Source organism: Falco rusticolus, chromosome W (assembly GCF_015220075.1).
Source record: "Falco rusticolus isolate bFalRus1 chromosome W, bFalRus1.pri, whole genome shotgun sequence".
Classification (NCBI taxonomy): domain Eukaryota; kingdom Metazoa; phylum Chordata; class Aves; order Falconiformes; family Falconidae; genus Falco; species Falco rusticolus.
In genome coordinates this window covers 1,497,718-1,522,350 of record NC_051209.1, presented here as the reverse complement: position 1 = coordinate 1,522,350, position 24,633 = coordinate 1,497,718, and the positions used below count along the sequence as shown (strand labels likewise).

At 40.2% G+C, this 24,633-nt stretch overlaps 1 protein-coding gene across 1 annotated transcript; it reads right to left on the bottom strand.

Moving 5' to 3' along the window:
- Window positions 1-324: 324 nt before the first annotated feature.
- LOC119140805 (soluble lamin-associated protein of 75 kDa-like) lies at window positions 325-24,633 on the bottom strand. The gene is made up of 12 exons (XM_037372435.1): window positions 24,499-24,633; window positions 22,894-22,993; window positions 19,440-19,525; window positions 17,307-17,478; window positions 11,615-11,794; window positions 10,019-10,147; window positions 9,696-9,808; window positions 6,585-6,639; window positions 6,039-6,177; window positions 3,971-4,133; window positions 2,883-3,086; window positions 325-2,116 (listed from the first exon to the last, which is right to left on the bottom strand). Exons 1-12 carry the CDS (start codon window positions 24,631-24,633, stop codon window positions 1,568-1,570), a joined length of 2,025 nt encoding a protein of 674 aa, XP_037228332.1. The 3' UTR covers window positions 325-1,567.

Genomic DNA, 24,633 nt, shown 5'->3' with positions numbered 1-24,633 from the left:
CAAGAGCCAGGCAACTGAAGAGCATCAAAGAACCAGCAGGTGGATCAGGCTGCTAAGATTGAAGTGGCTCAGGTGGATCTGAATTGGCAACATAAGGGTGAATTATTCATAGCCCAGTGGGCCCATGACACCTCAGGCCATCAAGGAAGAGATGCAACATATAGATTGGGCTGTGATTGAGGGGTGGACTTGACCATGGACATTATCATACAGGTTTATCCACAAATGCTGGACCCAAACTAGCCAAAGGGATATTCCATACCAGCTGGGGTTAAATGACAACTAGGGTCTGTTTATTTCTGTTTGCATACAGCACTATTTGTTTGCTGCTTTTAAGAAAAGCTATGAACTGGAAAGCTACCATCCCAGGAATTACACCCAAGTTAGAAAGTGCGAAGCACAAGTATTTGCAGCAATCACCTGCTGACTCCTAAAGACATATGTTTGGCAAACAAGCATTTGCTGAAACATCTACCAGTATTCACAATAATGAATGTCTCAACCACCTGAAAGGCCAGAACTCACAGGAGTCATACACCTGGCAGATACAAAAGTTTAATAGTTACCCCACAGCACCAGCTGAGTATTTGGAAAACACAAAGCACCACTTCCATTCAGACCAAAACTAGATTAAAAGTTGTCATATCCTTTTCCTGTAATGTAACAAGTAATCAAGTATCCACTCAACACATGCAAGTAGTTAGGAAGGCAGTTCAAACAATTCCATACATGTACTGGAGTCTACACTCCATACATTCTGGGAAAAAAATTACCCTTAGCAAGACACTCGCTTTGGAAGCTACAGTACTGTGTAGACACTTCTTAATCTTCACATAAAGAACTTAATTATCAGTGCACGCTATGGTAGATACTGCATTGAGGTGTTTCTGCTGACTCAGCTGTTTCAAGTGATTAGCAAATAGTAGTTGGGAATCAGAAGTGGAGTCAATTCTCTCCAGTCTGATTCTCGTGAAAGACAGATGATGCTTATGTTGTTTTGATCTACTGAGTTATACCTTCTTATATATTTTGAGACCTAGAGTTACAGAATCTTACATTCTTTTCATCTCATCTGAGAAAGTCTATGTGGAAGGAACAAGCAGCAAGGAAGGATTTTTCTTGTTCTGCTTCTCCCCACAGTAGAGAACACGAGGTTATTAAACAAATGCTAGAGTGATGTCTTGCCTCATAGAAGTCTATGGCAATTTAAGGGATCTTAGTAGTGCCAGGATTTCACACTTCATTTTTCTTCAAAGACTGCCACCTCAAATATACAAACTGTTCCTTTTGCTAGCACAACTATGTTTATTCAGCATGTATCCTTTATAAAAGGAGGAGACTGGCTGTTTACTTTCATACTCTGATGAAGCTCAATATCTAGTGGTTAAAAACAAATAAAAATATCAAGAACACTTGAAGAAAGGTGATGAATCCCAAAAGGAAGTCCAACTCAGTATTTTAAATGTGTGTATCCTGTGTCCCATATGGTTTAGTTATACCCTAGTGTTTTTTAAAAAAATAATAACTTCCTTACAAATAGGATGAATTAACAATCAATATTTCATTTTTAAGCCAGCTTTCCTTTTTTCTTGGGTGGACCTTTGTAACCTTTGGCCTTTCTGCGCAAATTTCTCCGATCTACAATGGGTACCTCAATTTCTGCTTCCTCAGAGCTGCTGTCAGCAGCCCTCTCTGCCACTGTCTGCGTGTACTGATCTATCTGCTCAGCAGATTCTTCTGAGTGTTCTTCCAACTGGTTCTTCTGTACTTCCTGTCCAGAAGGCTGCTGAAAAGAAACACCCTCAAGTTCAACCAATATCAAAGAGCTCTGACTCAAGGCAACAGGAGCCTCCTGTGAGTTGTGCCCTGCTTCCTCATTTTGATCTTCCAATGAGGAAGCTGTTTTGGGCAATACATTTTCAGAAACGGATTCTTCTGCTGCTTCAATTACCATAGAGTGGGGCAGGCCAGAGGGTTCTTCCTTGGGTGCTGAAGCAGCTGCATTTTCAGTGGATGAGGACTTCTTTTCAAATTCTTGGTGTTGCTCTTCAGTGTCCTCCTCCTCTACTGATGTGCTTTCTTCAGTCAGCACGTCTGAATCATTTGCATTTAAAAACTGCAGGGGGAGAGGAAGTGTGCCAAAACAATCAAAGGGACAATTAATTGAAGATACAAGAGGCTGAACAACTACTGCCTCTATTTAGCAACCTCAGAAGCTATTTTAGCATTCAGCATGACTACATGCACAGTCAACAAACCAGTCCTCTCTTCCTTTTTGCACAAGACTATTTTGTGAACTGCATTTGATCTCCAGAATTGCTCTCCTATTTTCAAATTCAAATTATTCAATGGATTATTCAGGTACAGTAAAAACATTCTGAAGTTAATCCGGGGGGAGAATAAAGTTGTTTTACTTTAGACAGATACAATCATCATTTTGCTAGCATATAACAATCTGCTTTTGCGCTATAAACAAAAACCAGCAAAATCTGTGTTCTAGAAGGGTATTTTACCATTAATTAATTGCTTGTACACTTCACCAGGGCAGAATTACTAGACAAAGTAAGGACGTGGCTCTTCACTCATATCTAACTAACATTTTAGTGAGAAATAGCTGTTTCATTACTGCCAAGGCAAACTGGAGCAACGTATCTTTCTTTTTGGTATCACATACTTATATGCTCTACTCCTGCGTATTAAAACAGAAACATTAGTATATTCTGTTTATGGACTTATATCATGTGGCCTAATAATTGCTTCTCCCAAGAATTTCATATAATGGTAGGGGCTACTTTCTATCTGTTACTTAAGAAAAGAAAAAACAGCAAGGTGTGTACGCTCTGAAGGAAAGATGACCTGACACTTCATTTCAATTCTCTCACCTCTGATACAGTGTCTTCTGAAGGTTTTGCTGGAGACTCCAGGATTAATGGAACAAACAATGTTAAGGGTTCTTCTCCTTGACTCTCAGACTGCAATTTTGATTCACCACCTAGAACTTCATTTTCTGTTTCCTCTTCAGCCATAAGTGAGGTCTTACCAATTTCTTCTGTTACCTCACCATTAAGAGGTTCAGATGGAGTTTCCTAAAAATCACATTTCTAAGTCAAGATTATGCCCAACTATTGTTCCCAAACACTAGTGGGTGTGTCTGTGATCCATCTGAGAAGCAGCTAGCTCAGGTACCTAGAAATTACTAAGAAGGTATAGCTTAGCGTAGAATAGCTATCCAACTACTTAACCAGCTTGGTGTTGTCACCTGCACTGTTTCTGACAATGGCTTACACTGTTAGGGGCCAAGCCGAGTAGTTTTTATGCATCTCACAAGGACACATGCTGAAGTCCTTCCTTGAAACCATATGTTAACAAACCCAACATAGCATAAGATCCACTTTCTCACCAATCAGTAAGAACATAAAACCCTGGAGGTATTGCTAGGCACAGAGGGTACTCCCAGATTTTAATTCAAGCTGGTAACAAGTATTTGTAGACCAAAGTTGGATTTTAAAAAATCAAAGCAGGATTTTAAGGGGAGAAATAAATTATTTCTTTAAGGGGAGAAATAAAAAGTCAACAGTAGCCACCAAAGCATACCAGTTATCTTCAGAGATTTTTTTATTTTTTAAAAAATTGGAGATACTGGATCAGATCTTGACCCTACTGCAGTTCTCCACAATATTTGAGTAGGACAAATCAATTAAGAAAGTTAGGTTGATAGACAAGCTAGAAATTTGCCTTACTGAAGATCCTATGAACTCTATCATTCAAAATAAGTAAAGGAATATTCCCTGATACTAATTCTATAGTAGCTTTAGCTTCTCAGATATACTTCTCAACAAAGCATTGGTTAAAAAAATGTAAAAATAATCAAAGAGTTGATAGTCACGTGGATCAAGGCAGCAAGGACCATACTTAAACTGTAGCTGTATTTCAAACTTCTTATCTGCTATCATTATCACATCCAGCTCACCTCCTCCTCATTCCATTTCTCAGGGGGTGATGCACATGACTCCATTTCTGATACAGATCGGTCCTCATTTTCAACAGTCATTTCCTCATCATTCTCAACAGCATTCTCCTCAGGTTCTACTACGTCTTCAGAGCTTTCAAATGTGTGGGTAGGAAGTTTCAGCCTGCAGCAGGTTTTAAGATATATAACCTTTAAGTCTTTTAGATTAATACATAACTTTGGTGATCTCAGCAGCAGGGAAATTCTTTCATGACCATTTTTCTACTGCTGTATCACATACTTGCCATAGGAAATACAAATCCAGAAAACTAAACACATCTAAAACTAGCCAACTCCTAATTAGGAAAAATACATTAACTAAAAAAATTGCTGTGACAATTATAAAATGAAGACATCTATCCCACTTCCATTTTGTGAATAAGAGTCAGACATGTGTTTAAGTTTATTATTTTAAATTTAGAAAGCAGTAATCAATTATTTGGAACCTACAAAGAGGTGAGAACGGAAGCAACTTGTCCCAGCCTCACTGAAGAAACAGTTTAAAATTGTGGATCTATAAAAGCAAATATGCTTGTATAAACATTTAATATACATATATTACAAAGACCATAACTGGAAAAGAATTCAAGGTGATAAACACATCAAGGCTGAAGAAGATTCAAATCAGCTTGAGATTAAATTTGCAAAAAGCTAAAAGATGAAGCTCTGATGCACCTGGTAGGTAGCAACACCATCTTAAACATTTATTTTTGAGATGATAAAACTTAGATGTACTGGAAGTATTATATACAAGCAAAGAAAAAAAGTACACACAATAGATTTGCAGGAGGCTGCTTCACAATCTCATAATAAAGGCAGTATTGGAGTGTTTTATCCCAAGTGCCAGTCTTGAGATGAAGGCAATCCAGAGGAGAGTCCCTAACAGAAGGCCCTGCTGCATTTGCTAATGTGTATGGAAGGGAAGAATCAAGCTGATATCCTGCCCTGGTGCCATCAGGATTCACTGTAGCTCTGCTCATGAGCACCATCTTGTTCAAAGTAGTGGCACCTTGTTGACTCCACCTTGCAAGGACTAAAATACTGATGTTCAAGAACAGGCTAGTCCTCTCACATACCAAGTAGCCAATTAGTAGTAGTAGCAAAGAATTTCTCAACCTGTGGCAGAGTCACGCCATGCCATTTGGCCTGTTCTGAACCAGCTTAGGGCAGCACACTGACAGTGCAGGACAGCAATTCTGTATCTCTCTAGTTCCACAGGGCGATTTAAATGCAAAAATTAGGCTGTAGCTAGCTGAAGAACTCTGCCTCACAGGAAAAGAAAAACAAACAAAAAACCCACACAAAACCAAAACCTAATTTTATCTGTTTAAAGAAAGCTAATGGAATAAGTTTGAAGGATTTCCCAGAAAATGATCATGTCATCTTCAGTTCCCAAAATGAGGGTTTGAGGGTTTGTGCTTTTTTGTTTGTTTATTGGGGGTGAGGGTTATTGGGGGGGGAGGAAGGATCTATTTATTTATTTATTTTAAATAGGCATAGCTCTGCTTTCTGGATGGAATCCAATCCAAATTAGTACTTCAGGCCCTGTCTTGTATGACCTGTTATAGAACACAACTGGTACAATTTTTCACATCCTCACTGGATGGTTATTATACAAGATAACATTCTTTAAACTGGAGACGACACAGTATTTGTGGATACATGTCCAGTCATATTATTGCAAGAAACTATACTGTATGAATACGGATGGTTTTACCTCAATGCATACTCAGTTATAACAGAACACATCCCCTTGTACATACACCCTCAGTCCTCACCATTTTCTTATTGTTATTTCCAATATCTACTGAGCTTTCAGAGACACCAGACATTTTGGTGCAGTCACTCTTTAGGTGATGTCTCAATTTCCTTTCTCACACCAGGCAATTTTAAGCAATTTTCAGCAATTTTAAAATCAAGCACTTAGAGTAGAAAAAAAGCAGAATAAATACCAATTAGCACACTGGGAGACAGTTTGTGACTGCCCAAACAAAATAAGAAATAATCAATTAAATACGGGCTCCTTTACCTGCTTTCTGACACATGAAGAACATTGTCCTCATTTCCTTGGGAAGTTTCAGGTTCGGATTCCTGGCTATTTTTTCCCATCCGAAGACGTTTTAAATGACTGCTTCGTGTCCGAATGGAAACAGGAGTTATGTCAGGGTCTTGAGGAAAAATAAAAAATAAAAATAAATAAATGCAAGTGAAAAAATGCAGTCTGTAAGATCTGCACATATTCCTCCCCCCGCCCCAAGTTTCATTAAAGAAACTGAGTGCAAGTAAAACATTTCACTGTGGTACTTATTTTCTGAATATACATGCATAGTCTCTTTACCAAGACTCATAACAATTTTATCTGAAGACCTCAAAATATTTATGAGTTGAGCCTCAGCACCTTAGAGGAAGGCCTGGGGATTTTGGGGTTTTTGGTGGGTTGTTTTGTTTTGGTGTTTTAGTGTGGGTTTTTTAATATGCTTTGCAGATGAATACACTAAGCTTGAAAGTGGTAAGAAAGCCTGCTGGGCTACTAATCCCCAGTAATCACAGTAATGATAATCAAGGTTATTTTTACCTTCAGGTGTGCTTTCATGGACATCTATTGATTCTTTACCTTTTTGAGAATCAGCCTGTGAAGCAAAAGCAAGGCAAATGTTATTCCAAAAACTTCTGAATTGACTGAAATACCTTCATCTCCCTACCTGTGGTTGCATCTTTCTAAAGCACTCTTTCATAGTAATATTCCTATGGAAGAGCTGCTATCACCATTCTAAATTTAAGATACTTATAGGTATGTATCTTATCTCCCAAAAGTTTAAATATTTTTTATCTTCTTTACCACAAGCATGACTATTTTTTTCTGCATTTTAATTCTGGCCTCAACATAGAAGATAAGACTTTAAATTAACCTGACATTATAAACAACACTACCAACTTTTTCCTAACCACTCAGTTTATAACAGGTGTTCACAGAATTAAATGCTAGAAGACTTTTTTTTTTTTCTTTTTTTTTCTCTCTCCTCCTTTATGTATAAACCCAGGGGACTGTACTACAGTAGTTGACAAAATTTATTAGGATAGTTTTATTTTTATGCTTGTATTCTATTTTGTAGCCTGTTGTGGTTTAACCCAGCAGGCAGCTAAACACCACACAGCCACTCGCTCATTCCACGCCCCCCCCCAATGAGATGGAGAAGAGAATAGGGGAAAAAGTAAAATTCATGGGTTGAGATAAATACAACTTAATAGGACAGAAAAGGAAGCAATAATAATAACAGTAGTAATAGTAATAACAATGATAAAAGAATTAGAATACACAAGTGATGCACAATGCAATTGCTCGCCAAGTGATGCCCAGCTAGTTCCCAAGCAGCGATCAGCCCCCAGCAAGCTTTCCCCCTAGTTTATACAATGAGCATGATGTCATATGTTATGGAATATCCCTCTGACCAGTTTGGATCAGCTGTCCTGTCTGTGTCTCCTCCTAGCTTCTTGTGCCACCCAGCCTACTCGCTGGTGGGGTGGTGTGAGTAAGCCAAAAAGTCCTTGACTTAGTGTAAACACTGCTTAGCAATAGCTAAAATCATGTGTGTTATCAACATTATTCTCCTCCTAAATCCAAAACACAGCACTACACCAGCTACTAGGAAGAAAATTAACTCTATCCCAGCTGAAACCAGGACATAGTCTTATTTCTATTGTGGCAGGCAATAAAATATGACAGCCCATGGGTTATCTTAGAAGACAAAAAAAGAAAGGAAAAAAGAAAAAAGAAACCTAGAAGAGAGAGATAAGACAAGGAAAAAAACAGAACTTAGTGGTTCAAGTACTTCCAGTACTACCCAAGAAGGCCAGAAACAAGTGGCCATATCTACATTCTGGTGCCTGAAATAGTTTCAGGTAAGCTCTAAATACATAAGAATTTGTAGGCTAATGATAAATCATTCTAGCATCAAAACACACAAAAATAGGGAGCACTAAGTGAAAGGTGAAAATGTAATTTGTGGAAAGTTTTTTTCTGGTTGTGGGAAGGTGAGGTGTTTTATTTTTGTTTAGTGGTCCAACAATTTTCAAAGCATTGCAGAGCTCATTACAGATAGTGCAGGTGCCAAGAAGAGAGCTGCCAGCAATTCTACCAAGCTATGAGGATTTGGAACACTTTGGTATCTATCATCTTCCTCTTCTGGAAGAAGAGGAGAGTCAGGGCTTGAGTTCTTAACTCACAGCCACAAAAAGCCTAAGAACTAATAATATCCTCTTCTATTTTCTCCAAGTATATCCATGTAGCTTTACAACCAAAACATAAATTTTTGAGATCATTTTGCTGATACTATCATTATTGGAATCTGAATCTAGAACCCAGTGATGATGCTCAAGACACTGTTACAAATTAAAGATAACTATGAGTTGTTGCTTCTGATCATTTAAAGACTGAAAACATCACTACTTTGCTGTCAGTTTTGCTTTGGGAAACGCTGATTTCCCTCATCTGGGAAAAGGGACGTTTGATTTACATTTCAAATCTAAAGTTCAGATACGAAGAGCCGAGAGTACCAATTCAACCATTATTTCCTATTTTTAATTAAAGCATTGACTTCTATGAGAGTATGGTCATGTGAATACTACAGACAGTCCTGAAGCACACAAATCCATCCTCACTGTATTTGGAGCTACAAGTTTTTCTCAGGCACATTCTGTGTGGCCTCAGAATGCAAACGAGACAGAATATTATGAAGCTGTTCCTCTAAGAGAAATGTATTCATGACCACATATCCATATGTAGCTGAAATGTGGTTGAGATTTCAAATATGTACAAAGGAAGCTGCAGTTCTCCTATATGGTCAATGTATAACTCTGAATGCAAGCTAAACACTTCCCATTGTATTGAACTGTGATGTGAATGTGCACTTCTATAAACACTTTTCCTCATTCTCTCCACTCTTATGATGACTATACTGTTCAATAACCTTTCTAGACAGTTTAATCTCAGAGCCAGTTGAAAAACTCTCATTCTCTAAACTGCTAGCAAACAGCTCAAATTACTAGACCCTGACAGGTGTGACAGAACCCTCTATATTCATAGGGGGACATATTCCTCCTCCCTTCCCCCCACAAAAAAAAAAAACAAACAAAAAGTATTTTTAATCCCAGTTTTGTCCTCGGTGTTACATCAGTGGAAAGCATAACAATCACCCAAAAAGTAACAAAAGCATTTGTCTTTATATATAGTGCAGACTTGAGCCAATTCAATTATAATGAGATGGTTTAAAAGCATTTCTTATATTTTATGGGGTTTTTAGCAACAAAGCAATCCAAAAAAAGAGGTATCACTTTCTGGTGATGCCTCTAATAAAACCATGGGCTCTGTCAGACTGGCTGCTACTTAGACAAAGTGAAGAGATATGAAAAGTACAAGATCTCTTGCATAACCCAGGACTGTTCTTTGAGAACTTGCAGTAGAAATATAAAGCAAGCATAACATGCAGTTGATCAAACATCCTAATCTGCTGAAAACATTTTTTAATTTCAGAAATGCATTATTTTGTAGAAATTGAAAATATTTACTGAATATAAAGAACAGGTAATTACAGTCAGAAGAACAGGACAAGATACATTACATGATTATAGAAAACTCTTAAAAGCTTTCAAGTCTTTTTAATATATGGAAAACAGTCTGTGTACCCACACTTAGACATGTTTCTAGCTCAGTCTTTTGTCCACTTACTTCAGATTCTGCTGCAGACTGTTGAAAATAATCCTCTGCTTGCAAACTCATATTTTCTTTCTCAGACACCTCTGCTGTTAAGTTTTAAAAGAGGAAACAGGGAAAAGGAAAATTATAGTACCTTTATACAACAATTAACCATTCCAAATATGATTCTCACTGATCTCAGGACAAATTAAAATCTTTCTGCTAGTTTCCATGGGCAATGATCACAGAAGTCACTGTCGAACAATCTACAGTACAACTTTTACAAAGTATCAGAAAACAAAACAAAGCATCCATACCTGCAATTCTGAGCTTTTCCCTTTGCAATGCAGTGGTAACAGGTTTTCTCTGGAACCAATATCCTGCTCCCTCCACTTCCCACAAAAGGTTATGATGCCCAGGGTGCTTCTCAAGATAGTGCTTACAAGCTGAACAAACATGAGAAAACACATCTTACTATATAGTATATATATATACACTATATACTCAGCTGTACCTCAGTTTTTAAAGTTTATCTGAAATCAAATTAATTTGCAATCTTCCATCATACACATAAACCACCACAGAAAGAACTGTTCAACAAAACTGTCCAGTCTCAAATAAACATAATATTGCTTCACCCTACACCTAGTCATCCTTCTCAATAAATCCTTTCTTCAGGTTTAAGCACTTTCCATTATTATCTTAAACTGCAAACAAAGATAGATGGGGCTTTTTTCTCTTCTTCTCTAAGTGCCCACTTTGGAGTTTCACAACTTCACTGGTCACTGTCCCTGCCAATCACAAGACCCAACCAGGATGGCAAGGGCTCTTAAGATGGAGGATGTAGTCAAGTGATTTTAGTTACCTCATACTATAGCCGCTTGTGAAAAGCACTCTTTGAGAACACAAACACATTGCCGTTGCATGGTTTGTCATCTACTCACTGTTCACTTTTGGAATATTTTCTTCTCTGGTAGCCCTCCACCTCTTTCCTCTCAATACACATACTAAACATCCACGTGGAGAGGAATGTTTTGATGTTCTGTAGTAGCTACAAGGAAAACTACCATTTTTCACCTGATTCACTATTGATGCATAATCTCAGTGGACAAGATGCCTGCCATATCATTCCTTGGTCAGGGAAATGGATTAGTTATTAAATTCTGCTCAAGACAGTTTGCTGGTTGAAGCCTGACCAACCAGGTCTAGACAGATCCAATAGCAGACAGTGGTACCTGGAAAAGCAGAAAGTTTCCAGTGCCTAAGTAAGAAGGCCAGATGAAAATGTTAAATAGAAGGAAGCCTGACAGATAGCCTAAGAGTAGGCCTTGAGAAACTGGACAAAGGAAATGCTTCTTGCCTGAACACAGTCCCAAGCAACATCGTTTCCAAAATGTGTGTCATTTCCTAGCTGACATAACCTTCTTGGGCTGTTAATAGAAGAGCCATAAGTGTTTTCCTTGTATATTAGAACTGTGCTTTCTTATACCCACGTTAAAATAGCCTAGTATGTCCACTTGACCAGAAGTTCTGAGAAAGACTGAATTAAATGACCTTGTGAGGCTTAGGAGTGAGCAAGAGAAAGGTGCTATGAAGATGTACATTAGGAGATCATACACAAAGACAATTCAGCCCACTCTAGAGTCTTGGGGCTGGGGGGGGGGGATATAGTGGTAAACTGCACATTAGCAGAAAGCCAACAGAGATCCAATAACCTAACCTCACACAGAGGATTAAAATCTAATCAGGAAACCATCTTCAACAAAACAGGATTTTTAACCTTCACTGAAGAGCAGGACATTTAATACAAAAACTGAGGATGCAGCCACAAACATGAAGCTTGAACAACAGCACTCATTTGGACACATAAAGAACGCACAAAGAAAAACAGAAGAATAAATCAAAGAGCTTGCCTATGTACACAAAGGATGACAGTGGGTATCGTAGGCCAAGAGCGTCATCAGTAAAGGAATCCACAAAATCTTCCAACACAATTAGCTCAAAGTCTTTCCCACGATGTTTCTTTCTTACAAACATTGTGTCTAGCACTGGCAGCCGATAAGTCTGAGTAAGAGAAAAGCTACAAATACTTCCTGAAATAATAGGGGGGGAGGGGATAAGAAATCCATTAGTACTTCAGCATTGACATATTGCCACATGTATTTTAGCATATTCAGATAAAGACCTTTATAATTTATAAAAATTACATCAAACTGTATTATTAGTCATAAATATAAAAAGTTATATTACAATTATAAAAATAAATAATCACTAACAGACATTTATTGGTCTTTGGGCAGGCTCCATATAATGATGCCAAGATATATCATAGATTAATATGTTTGAAAGAGTCTGCTAAAGCAGTCCAGTAATACCAGAAAAGAACAGCAGAGATAGAGAGGAAAGGATCATTTTGAAATCCAACTATACAATGCCATAGGAAAACCATACTAAAAAGGGAGGAGGGAAAAGGAGACAATAAAATGCTTGACTTGTGTGTTTATGTAGATTATATAACTCCTCAGGACAAATACGAAGACTACAATTCAGCTCTTGTTTAAGGACTAAAACAATAATTCCAATTTTTTAAATGAAAGCACAAAAAAATCCTAGGATGCTTTACATTGAAATTCTCCCATAAATAATACATTATCCATAATTAAATGAAGATGAAACAGACTGTCACAACACATACGTACTTCAGCATCAGAGGATTCAAAGGGTAGCTTATGGACTCAGTGGTGAACAAAGTGATGCCATATAATGCCATTAAGATAGCATGTCAACTATCCAATCCATTTTCAGGCCCTCATTTTGCCAGTCAGTGTGAATAATAAAAAAATAAAAAATAATAATAAAAATATAGCCCTTTCCTCTGACAAGGCCAAAGAGAAGCATACAGTCTATACAACATATTTTGTCTTCACAACCTTGTACTTTTGAGACCAATGAACATACTTATCATTTATCAAACAAGGAAAATGTGGGCAGAGAGGTTACATTACTTGGGTACCTTTTGAAATACCAGTCAAGCTCCACCACTCTTTCCTAACCATCTGTATCCAGAGTTGCCTTTCTCCATATGGGCTACTCATTTAGACAATACGACACACAATCAAACATGGGAGAAATATCGATAATGCCTTCGGTGTTTGCTAACTCAGGACAAGTAAATGGGAGAGCATCATAAAAACTATAACAAACAAGCATGAGTATAGCAAAACTTCAGTGACACGTAAACAAGCGTCCCCATTCTAGACTAAAAATAGAACCACTACTCTAATTTCCAGCTTTATAAGGCCACAACAAAAGCCACTGCAATGCAAATACTGCTTTGTGACCACCATGCTACAGCATTTTTTTTACATTAAAAATAATACTGAGAATTATACAAATTATGCAATGCATCATTTATTTTTTTAAGAAATCCACAAAAATATAACAATCAGAACAAATCAGCTGGTTGCTTTCCTATATTGATTGACAGACCAGAATAGGTCAGTGATCTGGACAGTTTACTACTGTATTTTTAACGGTTTGCAAAGGCATATATGTATGTCAGATGGGGGAAGTCTCCAGCGAGCCTCCAGTATCACCATTAATCCTGAATTCATAAACCCCCTCTAGAGATCAAACAAAAGTGCTAGACTGTTTCTTCTTGATCCAAAAGTTGATATTCTACAAAGTGCTATCAACGTGTTAAACAGCCTACTCAAATATCAGATTTTATTCAGTAAAAAATGAAAAACACAATTAAGTCTAAAATAACTAAAGGGAAATTATAATGTTTTAGAAAAAAAACCCAAAAACAACAGAAAATCTGTACTGTTAATGACATAAACCTGCTAGCTAAACCGTAATCTCTGAGGGAATGCATGTGTGGAAGTAAAGGGAATCTTTTAGTTACCACCAAGTATAGCTGAATCTTGTGCCTGTAAGCAAAGTTTCTATGTTGTAATGCTATAAAAGTGTTTCAGTGATGACATCTGATGCTACAATAATTTCAGATAAACAGGATCTCTGCATTCTGGAGCTAGGAAAAAAAACCCCACAAAAACAAACAACACAAAAAGAAACAACCAAACCCAAAGCATAGACCAATCTACCAGTAAAAAATTGTTCTACAGGGAAAAAAAAAAAGGGAAGAAAAAAAAAGCTTTCAGGTATACCTCATTTCTACAATTTAAAATCTATTTTGTAGAATATGAAGAAATCTAAAAACTTTCTCAGATTACTAAAGGACACAAGTATTTAAGCCAGACATTTTAACTGCAGTCTCACTTCTTATGAATTCAAGAAAACACCAACTTACTAGGCCTGCAAGGCTAAGAATCATAGAATCATTTAGGTTGGAAAAGACCTTTGAGATCAAGTGCAACTTTTAACCCAGGACTGAAAAGTCCAACATTAAACCATGTCCCTAAACACATCATCTATGCATTTTTTAAACACCTCCAGGGATGGTGATTCTACCACCTCCCTGGGCAGCCTGTTCCAATGCTTCACCACCATTTCAGGGAAGAAATTTTTCCTAATATCCAACCTAAACCTCCCCTGGTGTAACTTGAGCCCATTTCCTCTTGTCCTGTTCGCTACTTATCTGGGAGAAAAGACCTACTCCCGCCTGCCTACCACCTCCTTTCAGGTAGTTGTAGAGAGCAATAAAGTCTCCCCTGAGCCTCCTCTTCTCCAGACTAAACAACCACAGTTCCCTCAGATGCTCCTCATAAGACTTGTTCTCCAGACCCTTCACTTGGCTTCACTGCCCTTCTGTGGACATGCTCCAGCATCTCTACATCCCTCTTGAAGTGAGTGGCCCAAAACTGAACACAGTATTTGAGGTGCAACTTCACCAGTGCCGAGTACAGGGGGACAGTCACTTCCCTTGTCCTGCTGGCCACACTGTTTCTGATACAAACCAGGATGCTATTGGCCTTCTTGGCCACCTGAGCACACTGCTGGCTCATGTTCAGCCAGCCATCAACCAGCACCCCCAGGTCCTTTTCCACCAGGCAGCTTTCCAGCCACTCTTCCCCAAGCCTATAGCATTGCATGGGGTTGTTGTGACCCAAGGGCAGGACCCAGCACTTCTCCTTGTTGAATCTCATACAATTGCCCTCGGCCCATCGATCCAGCCTGTCCAGAACCCTCTGCAGAGCCGTTCTACCCTCAAGCAGATCAACACCCTTGCCCAACTTGGTGTCATCTGCAAACTTTCTGAGGGTGCACTCAATCCCCTCATCCAGATTGTTGATAAAGACATGAAACAGAACTGGCCCCAATACTGAGCCCTGGGGAACACCACTTGTGACCAGCTGCCAGGTGGATGTAACTCCATTTACTACCACTTGTTGGGCTTGCCATCCATCCAGCTTTTAACCCAGCGTAGAGTACACCCATCCAAGCCATGAGCAGCCAGTTTCTCAAGAAGACTGCTGTGAGAAATGATGTCAAAGGCTTTACTAAGGTCCAGGAAGATAACATCCACAGCTTTTCCCTCGTCCACTGAGTGGGTCATCTTGTCATAGAAGGAGATCAGGTTTGTCAAGCAGGACCTGCCTTTCATAAACCCATGCTGGCTGGGCCTGATCCCCTGGTTGTCCTGCACATACCACCTGATGGCGCTCAGGATGATCTCTATAACCTTCCCTGGCACCGAGGTCAGGCTGGCAGGCCTGTAGTTCCCCGGATCCTTCATCCTGCCCTTCTTGTAGATAGGTGCCACATTAGCTAACCTCTAGTCTTCTGGGACCTCTGCAGTAAGCCAAGAGTGCTGATAAATGATGGAGAACAGCTCTGCGAGCACCTATGCCAGCTCCCTCAGTATCCCCGGGTGGATCCCATTTGGCCCCATAGACTTATGCATGTCTAAGTGGAGTAGCAGGTCACTAACCATTTCCTCCTGGACTGTGAGGACTTCATTCTGCTCCTCCTCATCCCTGTCTTCCAGCTCAGGGGGCTGAGTACCCAGAGGGAAGCTGGTCTTGCTATTAAAGACTGAGGCAAAGAAAGCATTAAGTACCTCAGCCTTTTCCTCATCCTACATGGCAATGTTCCCCACTGCATCAAATAAAGGATTAAGATTATCCTTGGCCCTCCTTTTGTTTCAAATATATTTGTAAAAATGTTTTTTGTTATCTTTTATGGCAGCGGCCAGCCAGAGTTCTAACTGGGCTTTTGCCTCTCTTATCTTCACCCTGCATAACCTGTTGATGTCCTTATAGTCCTCCAGAGTTGCCTGCCTCTTCTTCCAAAGGTGGCAAACTCTCCTTTTTTCCCCTGAGTTCCAGCCAAAGCTCTCTGTTCAGCCATGCCAGTCTTCTCCCTCACTGGCTCATCTTTTGGCACGTGGGGATGGCCTATTCCTGTGTTTTTAAGACTGTCTTCTCTAAGAATGTCCAGCCTTCCTGGACCTCTTGGCCCTTCAGAATCATCTCCCAAGAGACTCTGTCAACCGGGCTCCTAAACAGGCCATAGTCAGCCCTCTGGAAGTCCAAGGTAGTGGTTCTGCTGACCCCCCTCCTTACTTCTCCAAGAACTGAAAACTCTTATCATCTCATGATTGCTATGATGAAGCCATCCTCTGACCACCTGTCCTGGTTTCAGTTGGGATAGAGTTAATTTTGTTATCAGTAGCTGGTGCAGTGCTGTGTTTTAGATTTGGTGTGAGAACAATGCTGATAACATGCTGATGGTTTTAGTTGTTGCTAGGTAATGTTTATACTAAGTCAAGGACTTTAGGACTTTTCGGTTTCTTGGGCCCTGCCAGCAAGAGGGGACACAGCCAGGAGAGCTGACCCGAACTAGCCAAAGGGATATTCCATACCATAGAATGTAATGCTGGATATATAGGCTGGGGGAAAAAGGACAAAGGGGGGGACATTCAGCATTATGGCATTAGTCTTTCCAAGTAACCATTGCACATTCCTGGAGATGGCCGAACACCTGCCTGCTGGTGGGAAGTAGTGAACTAATTCCTTGCTTGCATGCACAGCTTTTGCTTTACTTATTAAACTGTCTTTATCTCAACCCACAAGTTTTCTCACTTTTACTCTTCTGATCCTCTCCCCCATCCCACTGTGGGGAGAGTGAGCAAGGAGTTGCATAGTGCTTGGTTGCCAGCTGGGGTTAAACCACAACACCATCACATCGCCCACCAGTCCTTCCGTGCTTGTAAACAGCAGGTCCAGTGAGGCATCTCCCCTGGTTGGCTCACTGACCAGCTGCGTCAGGAAGTTGTCTTTCACACACTCCAAAAAACTCCCAGACTGTTTCCTCTCTCCTGTATTGTATTTCCAGTGGAGATCTGGTAGGTTAAAGTCCCCCATGAGAACAAGGTCTAACAGTCTTGAGACCTTTCCCAGTTGCTTGTAGAATGTTTCATCTGTCTCTTCATCCTGGTTGGGTGGTCTGTAATAGATTCCCACCAGGATATCCGCCTTGTTGGCCCTCCCCCTGATTCTTTACCCATAAACACTCAACCCTACTGCTGTAAAGTCTATTTGTAGACTACCCTTGTAAAGTTAACTAAACAATATTTGTCAAACAAGCTCCCTATCTACCTCCCTCCACCCCCTCAAATCCTACAATACACAACTGTTTTACCTGCAGGTTTAACAGAATAGAACCCAATGGCCTCTCCTTTTTTCCACATGATCTTAGCATAGTCGTTGCTACCGTGACAGAGAAATGGGATCTCATTTCTTGCTATTTCTCGTGTCCGATAGATAATTCGATTCAGAACATAGAGAACCACCCTCTCTCCAACAGACTTCACCTAAGGAAACACAGAAAAACATTTTAGAAGAGTGGTCAGCTTAGTTGGTACTCACACATCAGGGACCTTATTTTTCAAAGTTGCCAGCTAACACAGCTGCAGACATGTTACGGGAGGGTTAAGGTTTAATCTTAAGAATTTAGAAGTAGTCATGCATCCCAGGTTTGAACAGTTAGTGTTAAGGTACCTTGATTGTTTGAAACTAATCTTTGTATGCTTGCAAGCAATGAATTCAGGTTCTAACAAAGGGGTAGCCCTGGAGGATGAAGGAAAACCACCCCAAGGCCAGTGATTCCAGGCCAAGAAAGAGTAAGAGACCGACATGACCTGATTTAAGGCCGTATATGGGGACTACAAAGGAGAACTCTGGCCAACTGAATAGAGCAGTGGGCAGATTTTCAGACTCTTGAGACCACCAAAGACTCCCGCTCTGGACAATTGGGCATGTGCGAGGGAGAGGGTGAATATTATAATTAGTTTTGGGTAATCTCATTAATATGTATGTATTTTCTGGGAAGTTTGTTGAATATGTATACATGTACTGCACAAAAAGAGCTACCTGAGAGAAGGAAGCCATGCAAATTAGGCAGAACAAACCCTCATGCATCTGGCACTGTAATAAAGAATGCCTGCTTCTTAATGCTACATTGGTGTCAAGGAGTTTTCTTATTCCCGATTTTGGTGACAGACTGAGTCAAGAGAAGCTGTAAGTGCTAAGGCAAGATGAAGCTCTGGGGTTTGGTTGAGACTCAGGAGATGCTCTGAAGCCATAGCAATAGGTGAAGTATAAAGCGCTACCATACACAGAGGATATTTCGCAACTTCAACGTCACTCACAATCCAATGGGTAAAAGCTGAGAGAAGTGCTAGGAGTGGGGTAGTGGGAAGAATGCTTTGATTTTAACTCAAAACTATTTTGGGATTTAAGAAACATTCACCACATAAAATAGCAGTATGCAAGCCTCAGATTTCCCAGGCTAGCAGGTAATTGGAGTCCTACAAAGAAGAAACAATGAGCCTCATGGGGTAGCAGGACTCGGCACGCTCAATCACTGCTGATAGAGTGGCAAGACAACAGGACACGATGCAGTAGAAGAACTAATCACAACAGTTTCTGTGGCATGAAACAAGGAATTCAATATCCTTTTCTCTCTTCTGCAGGGTTCATTTTACACATGAAATTTAAGTTCACCACTATCCTACTCACTGTGAAGGAAGAATGGAGAAAACAAGTGCTCTCTCTTTCAAATGCCCAAAGTCTCAGCTACCCTACCTGTAAGAGACTCAGCTTTCCTGATTTACTCACCATCCTACCATTATGAAGCACACAGAAAACAAGGCTATGTGCCAAACTCACTCTAGAGTAAATATAAATACAAAAATCAAGGATGAGCGCCCAGGTATGAATTACACTCCTGGAAAAATACAGGTTTCCAGTTTTGGAAGAAATCAGAACTCCATACTATATAGGTGTCAGCAATGGTAACACAACTCAATGATGAGCAATAAAGTCGATACCAGGCAACTTGCAGGCCACCAGCTCCAACTTGCCTCTATCAAACAGGTTCCTTTCAATATTTTTAGCTTACTAGTCTCCTAATAAGGCCGATAGGCACTGCTATGATAGAATGCACCACTCTACTAAGACGTTTCAATACAATCAGACATACTATGTTCAAAAAAGTAAAGAAAAAACCTCTTCTTAACATCATTAACATATAAATAGCTTGCATATGAAGCTACTGTACAAGAGTCCCTCTTTCTCTAGACACCATATTCACAACCCTTGCACCTAGTAAACATTTCCTCTATTCCCATTGACCTTGCTTTTGACATGAGACAGCTAACTCATTTCTGAAAGAAATTAAAACATTAACATCTCACACACTAGCTATTTGCCATTACTTGCCATTATCTCGAAGGATAAGAATAATTGCTAGGTGAATGTTGGAGCACTTTACCTGCTGAAGCCCCTCTCTAGAAGGGTCAGATGTTCTCACAATGTCATCAATTGACCACCACTGGTCAGCAAGATACAGGGCTACAGCTTGAAAGAAACAAGGGGAAATAAAAAGTTAGTGATTCTTACCATTCCAAAACAAAACATATTCATTAAAGCTGATAAACAATTAGGAATAACACTGTAGTAACCAAGTTAAGCATCTTCTAGTTGGCACTAAATTTAACACAGCTCTTACTACCTTAGCACAACATATGTGGTGCTATACACACACACACACAGACCCACATGCAATGCTATATTGGGTTTGTGTGACAAGGTTTTGGTAGCAGGGGGGCTACAGGGGTGGCTTCTGTAAGAAGCTGCTAGAAGCTTCCCCCATGTCCAATACAGCCAATGCCAGCCTGCTCCAAGACAGACCTGCTGCTGGCCAACGCTGAGACAATCAGCAATGGCGGTATCACCTCTGTGATAATATATTTAAGAAGGGGGAAAAAACCCAAAACTCAAACACTGTCCAACAGCAACTGGAAGAGAGAAGAGTGAGAATATGTGAGAGCAACAACTCTGCAGACACCAAGGTCGGTGAAGAAGGAGAGGGAGGAGGTGCTCCAGGTTCCGGAGTAAAGATTCCCCTGCAGCCCATGGTGAAGATCATGGTGAGGCAGGTTGTCCCCCTGCAGCCCATGGAGGCCCATGGTGGAGAAAATATCAACCTGCAGCCTGTGAAGGACCCCACGCCAGAGCAGGTGGATGTGCCCAAAGGAGGCTGTGACCCTGTGGAGAGCCTGTGCTGGAGTAGGGTCCTGGCAGGGCCTGTGACCCCATGGAGAGAAGACCCCAAGCCGGAGCAGGTTTTCTGGCAGGACTTGTGACCCCATGGGGGACCCAAGCTGGAGCAGTCCGTTTCTGAAGGACTGCACCCTGTGGAAAGGGCCTGTTGCAAAGTATCTTAAGTTTTACTGAATCATTCTATATTTTGTGTTTGTTTGTAAAACAGCTATAGGAACATCTTGATTTTAAGAAGTTAACCTCTGTGTTAGCATTATGTTAGTACTTATTAACCAATGATGTATGGATTGCTTTTCTGCTTGTTATCCGAGGCTGTGTTACTTGAAGTCCCTATTCTATAGACCATAGTAACCTTAGTCTTCTACTCTCTAGACCATAACCAGAGCACCTGGGTTCTACTGTGTATAGGATGAGTTATTGGACAACTTGGCAAGGTAGATATATAGCTGGCCAACTTGGCAACAAAACTTACTTTTAACGTATCCCAAAGTGAACTACCCTCATTATAATACTAAAGAACACACCCACAGGTCAGGAAGACCCTTGCCCAAGTGAAGACCCTTCCTCTGCACAAGCATAGTAACAGAAAAGAATGACACAGCAGATATTATAATGATATGCAAATTACTAACCAATTGGTTATTGGTTGGGAGTGTACTACCTTGTAATTTTTGCATATAAATGTAACGGTAAAATCGGCACAGGTGTGCTTGATTTGTGGAGATTCCACCTAGTACCCAGCGCTGCAATAAGGAAGTGCCTGCTTATCTGCTTTGTGTAGATGGGTTTTTCATTCCCCAGATAACAGGCCCATGCTGGAGCAGTCTGTTTCTGAAGGACTGCACCCCGTGGAAAGGGCCCATGCTGTAGCAGTGTGTGAAGAACTGCAGCCTTTGGGAAGGACCCACATTGGAGAAGTTCGTGGAGGACTGTATTCCATGGGAGAGACACCACGCTGGAGTGAGGAGGGAGTGGCAGAGACAGCATGTGAATTGACCACAACCCCCATTCCCTGTCCCTCAGCACCACTCAGGGGGAGGAGCTAGAGAAATCAGGAGTGAAGTTGAGCCTGGAAAGAAGGGAGAGGGAGGGGGAGGAGTGGTGGTAGAAGGTGTAAAATTTGTTCTTATTTCTCATTACCTTACTCTGACTTTTAATTGGTAATAAATTAAACTAATTTCCCCAAACTGAGTCTGGTCTTTGTCTGTGATTGTAATTGGTGAGTGATCTCCCTGTCCTTATCTCGAGCCACAAGCCTTTTGTCATATTTTTCTCTCCTTGTCCAGTTAAGGAGGGGGAGTGATAGAGTGGCTTGGTGAGCACCTGGCAGCCAGCCAAGGTCAGCCCACCACAAGCACTCCCTGGTCCAAAATTTGTTTGAAAACTGAGAACAATAAAACCAAATGCAGTTTTTTTGCATCATGATATACAGGAACGGTATCACTGTGCTCCAAACCTCCTTCCAATAAAAACTGGGCCTGCCAAGAAGAGTCTCATTCATACATCTATTTTAATTTTGGGTTGTCAATGGATATTGATTTGAAGAATCAGTCAGCAATATGCAGGCGAGCGGAGGTTATCTTTATTCGGCAGCACTGGGTGCATGGGGGATCACTCCACCAAAGTCATGCACACCGAGGGGGCTTTTCAGTCCCCCCTTTATACAAGCCACTCATACCTATTCATTAGTTTTCCAAGAAATGGTTTACATATTCCTTACAATTCTGAGAATTCATTTACATATCTCGTGCCTGCGCAATGTCCTTGAGGAGTTGTCTCTGCACAGACTCTATTCCTTAGCGGCCATGTTTAAAGTCTCCGTCTTCGCCACGTTGCATGTACCACAGGAATCGAAGACCAAATGTCCCTTCTAAAGATAACCAACCCAAGGACTTAGCAGTCTGTGCATCCGTCATGTGGCAATAAGGGTCCCTGGACATTTCCCGACTTTTAACTAAACAGGTGCGTCATCCTTTACATAAGTGGTACAGCATTCACTATTCAATATTGAAACTGTGTAAGTTTTAGGGAGCCAGATGAATGTAAAAAGGCTGATGGCCACATCACTGGCAATCAGGAAGAGTTTGATCCACAGGTATTTGTGGCAAGCTTAGCAACCATATACATGGCATTATATAGAAACAGAAGAAAACATGAAGGACTGGAAAGGGAGAAAGGGAAGAAAAAAAAACCAACCAAAGAAATGGTGAGATGTCACCTTGGCCAGAGCTATGTTAGGTTCTGAAGGTAAAGACAAATTTACACTTGATGCTGATCAGCCACTGCTAATAAAGAGCATCTAAATTCATGGGCAACTAATTAGATTCTATGAATGCTCAATAAACCCCTTTTGGAGAGGTGAGGTGTACATAAAGCTATCAAGAAACACATGTACTTGGATTCAGATGAGCACCACGTTATTTTCTACATAACTTCTGAATTCAGGGGGTCCAGTTCTACTCTGATTAGAGAGCAATATTTTATCACTTGTGTATATGAACCCACAACAAGAATAGTATGAGAACAAGAAGACAGCGAACAAATGCAAAAGTGGCAAAGTTATGAGCTACACTAGCATGGAATGAGCAAGGGCCTGGTTACTTGTATTTGTCACAGAAAAAGAAACAGCAACACACACAGAGAATTCAATCTTAAAATAAAACCTGTGTGCAGGTCCTCCGGTGTAAACAAAGCAAGAACTTTGTGTGTCTGCTCTCCACCATAAAGAGGAACGAAGCCCACAGTTGACAAGCTAATAGGAACCTGGAACAAGAATGTACAATACTTCATTAGACTCTTGCTAATACAACATTAGTAAAATATACAGAGAAGGTTTAGCAGGGTAAGCAAGACAAATGTTGAAAACTGAATGCTTAACAGTTAACTGTAAAAGACAAGAATCAGACCTTGGCCCGCCCTTTAGACATTTTCTTCCTAAAGACAGACTACATTATAGAGAGCTCTGACTCTCAAGCTTTGGCAGATTTAGCTACAGCAATTTATACTGTTACAGCTCTCTGCTGTCAGCAGTTTGCATTTATGTGCACAACTGAAGTAAGGTGTGCAAAGAGCCAGCAGTATGTTCACTTCAACTGCCCCAGCTACCCAAGCTCTCAAAACTGACAGAAGAAAGAAGCAGGGAGTCAGGCACAGAAACAAACTGGCACAAGCAAAATTACTCTTTGTTGACATGAGCCCTAACATGTCAAGTTGGGAAGGCTGGATTCAAAGGGGTTTTCTTCCCTTAAATTGCATACATTTTAGTAATTCCAAATTTGTCTGCTTGACTTTCCCTCAGGAACAACATGAGAAGAGTCAAATCAATCCACCTTTCAGGAGTTGAGGACCCTTGCGAAAATGCATTTTTATATTGAAATTCACACATTTTCAATATTTAATTAATGCATAAAAACTAGACAGGTATTAATGGTGTGGTAAATAGACTTGCTTACCTTATTTAAGATTATGATAAGCTATGTCACAAACAATGATGTTAATACAGGCAACTATTTAAGTATAAAGCACCTGCAGAAATGCAGGAAAGTACTCAAGACTCTGCTTCTGCCAAGGAATCCACAGCACTGACCTTTTGTTCCCACAGGAATCCTCTCAGCTCACTTATTTTTCATTACAGTTACACACCATTGCTTTTATTGGTACTAGTTCTTTTAGAAACGCTCATCTAGACAGAACCAACATTGACTAACTTATCATTCAAGGGATAAGTGTTTAAAGCATGAAGTGTCACAGCCAGCCTCTACGAGAGCTCCCAACAACAGCAGGGAATATTTCAGATAAAAAGAAAAGAATCACTTCTAAAATTAGTGAAACCTGCTGATCAAGAATTGAACCCAACCATGAAGATCACTGAAGGACTGAAATATAGAGAGTGCCAGTTAGCTTCAATAAATCATGAACCCCTTAGTTATGGTGATAGGTTTTTGTGACTATGTGAGTTAGCGTTTTTAGAAAAGAGTTTGATTCCTTGGTTGAGATTTTAAGGGTTGGTTTTGGTTTTTTAAATTACTTAATGCATACAGATCCATTGCCTAGAAGCAGAAAACAGACACTGACACCCAAATTCAGACCAAATTACAGAAAAGAAAAAAAAAATGTAAAAAAAAAGTAGAGCTTTACACACAAACAGGAATTTGGAAAATATAAAAGCTTTGCTAAAATAGTGATGTAATTCAATAGCTGTGGTCTGGATATTTTAAATATACAAGTATATCAAGAAAAGTGGAACTAAGGTACTTGCTGGTTCTTACTTTGCCATGGTCTGGCAGGGGCAAGAATTCAGGACTATTTGGACGCCCACACCGAAAGCTGGACAAGTAGTCTTGTGCAGAGTTCTTCAAGTCCTCATGACTGTAGCTGTTCAACATATCCACAGGGAATGCCAT

What these genes read in the sequence shown, in the direction of transcription:
- LOC119140805 (XM_037372435.1), bottom strand. Translation starts at nt 24,633, where the DNA reads ATGGCATTCCCTGTGGATATGTTGAACAGCTACAGTCATGAGGACTTG. An exon ending in CTAGAGAGGGGCTTCAGCAG is followed by an intron (nt 17,479 to 19,439) that starts GTAAAGTGCTCC and finishes GTGTTTCCTTAG; the next exon opens with GTGAAGTCTGTTGGAGAGAG. An exon ending in AGAAATGGAATGAGGAGGAG is followed by an intron (nt 3,087 to 3,970) that starts GTGAGCTGGATG and finishes TGTGATTTTTAG; the next exon opens with GAAACTCCATCTGAACCTCT.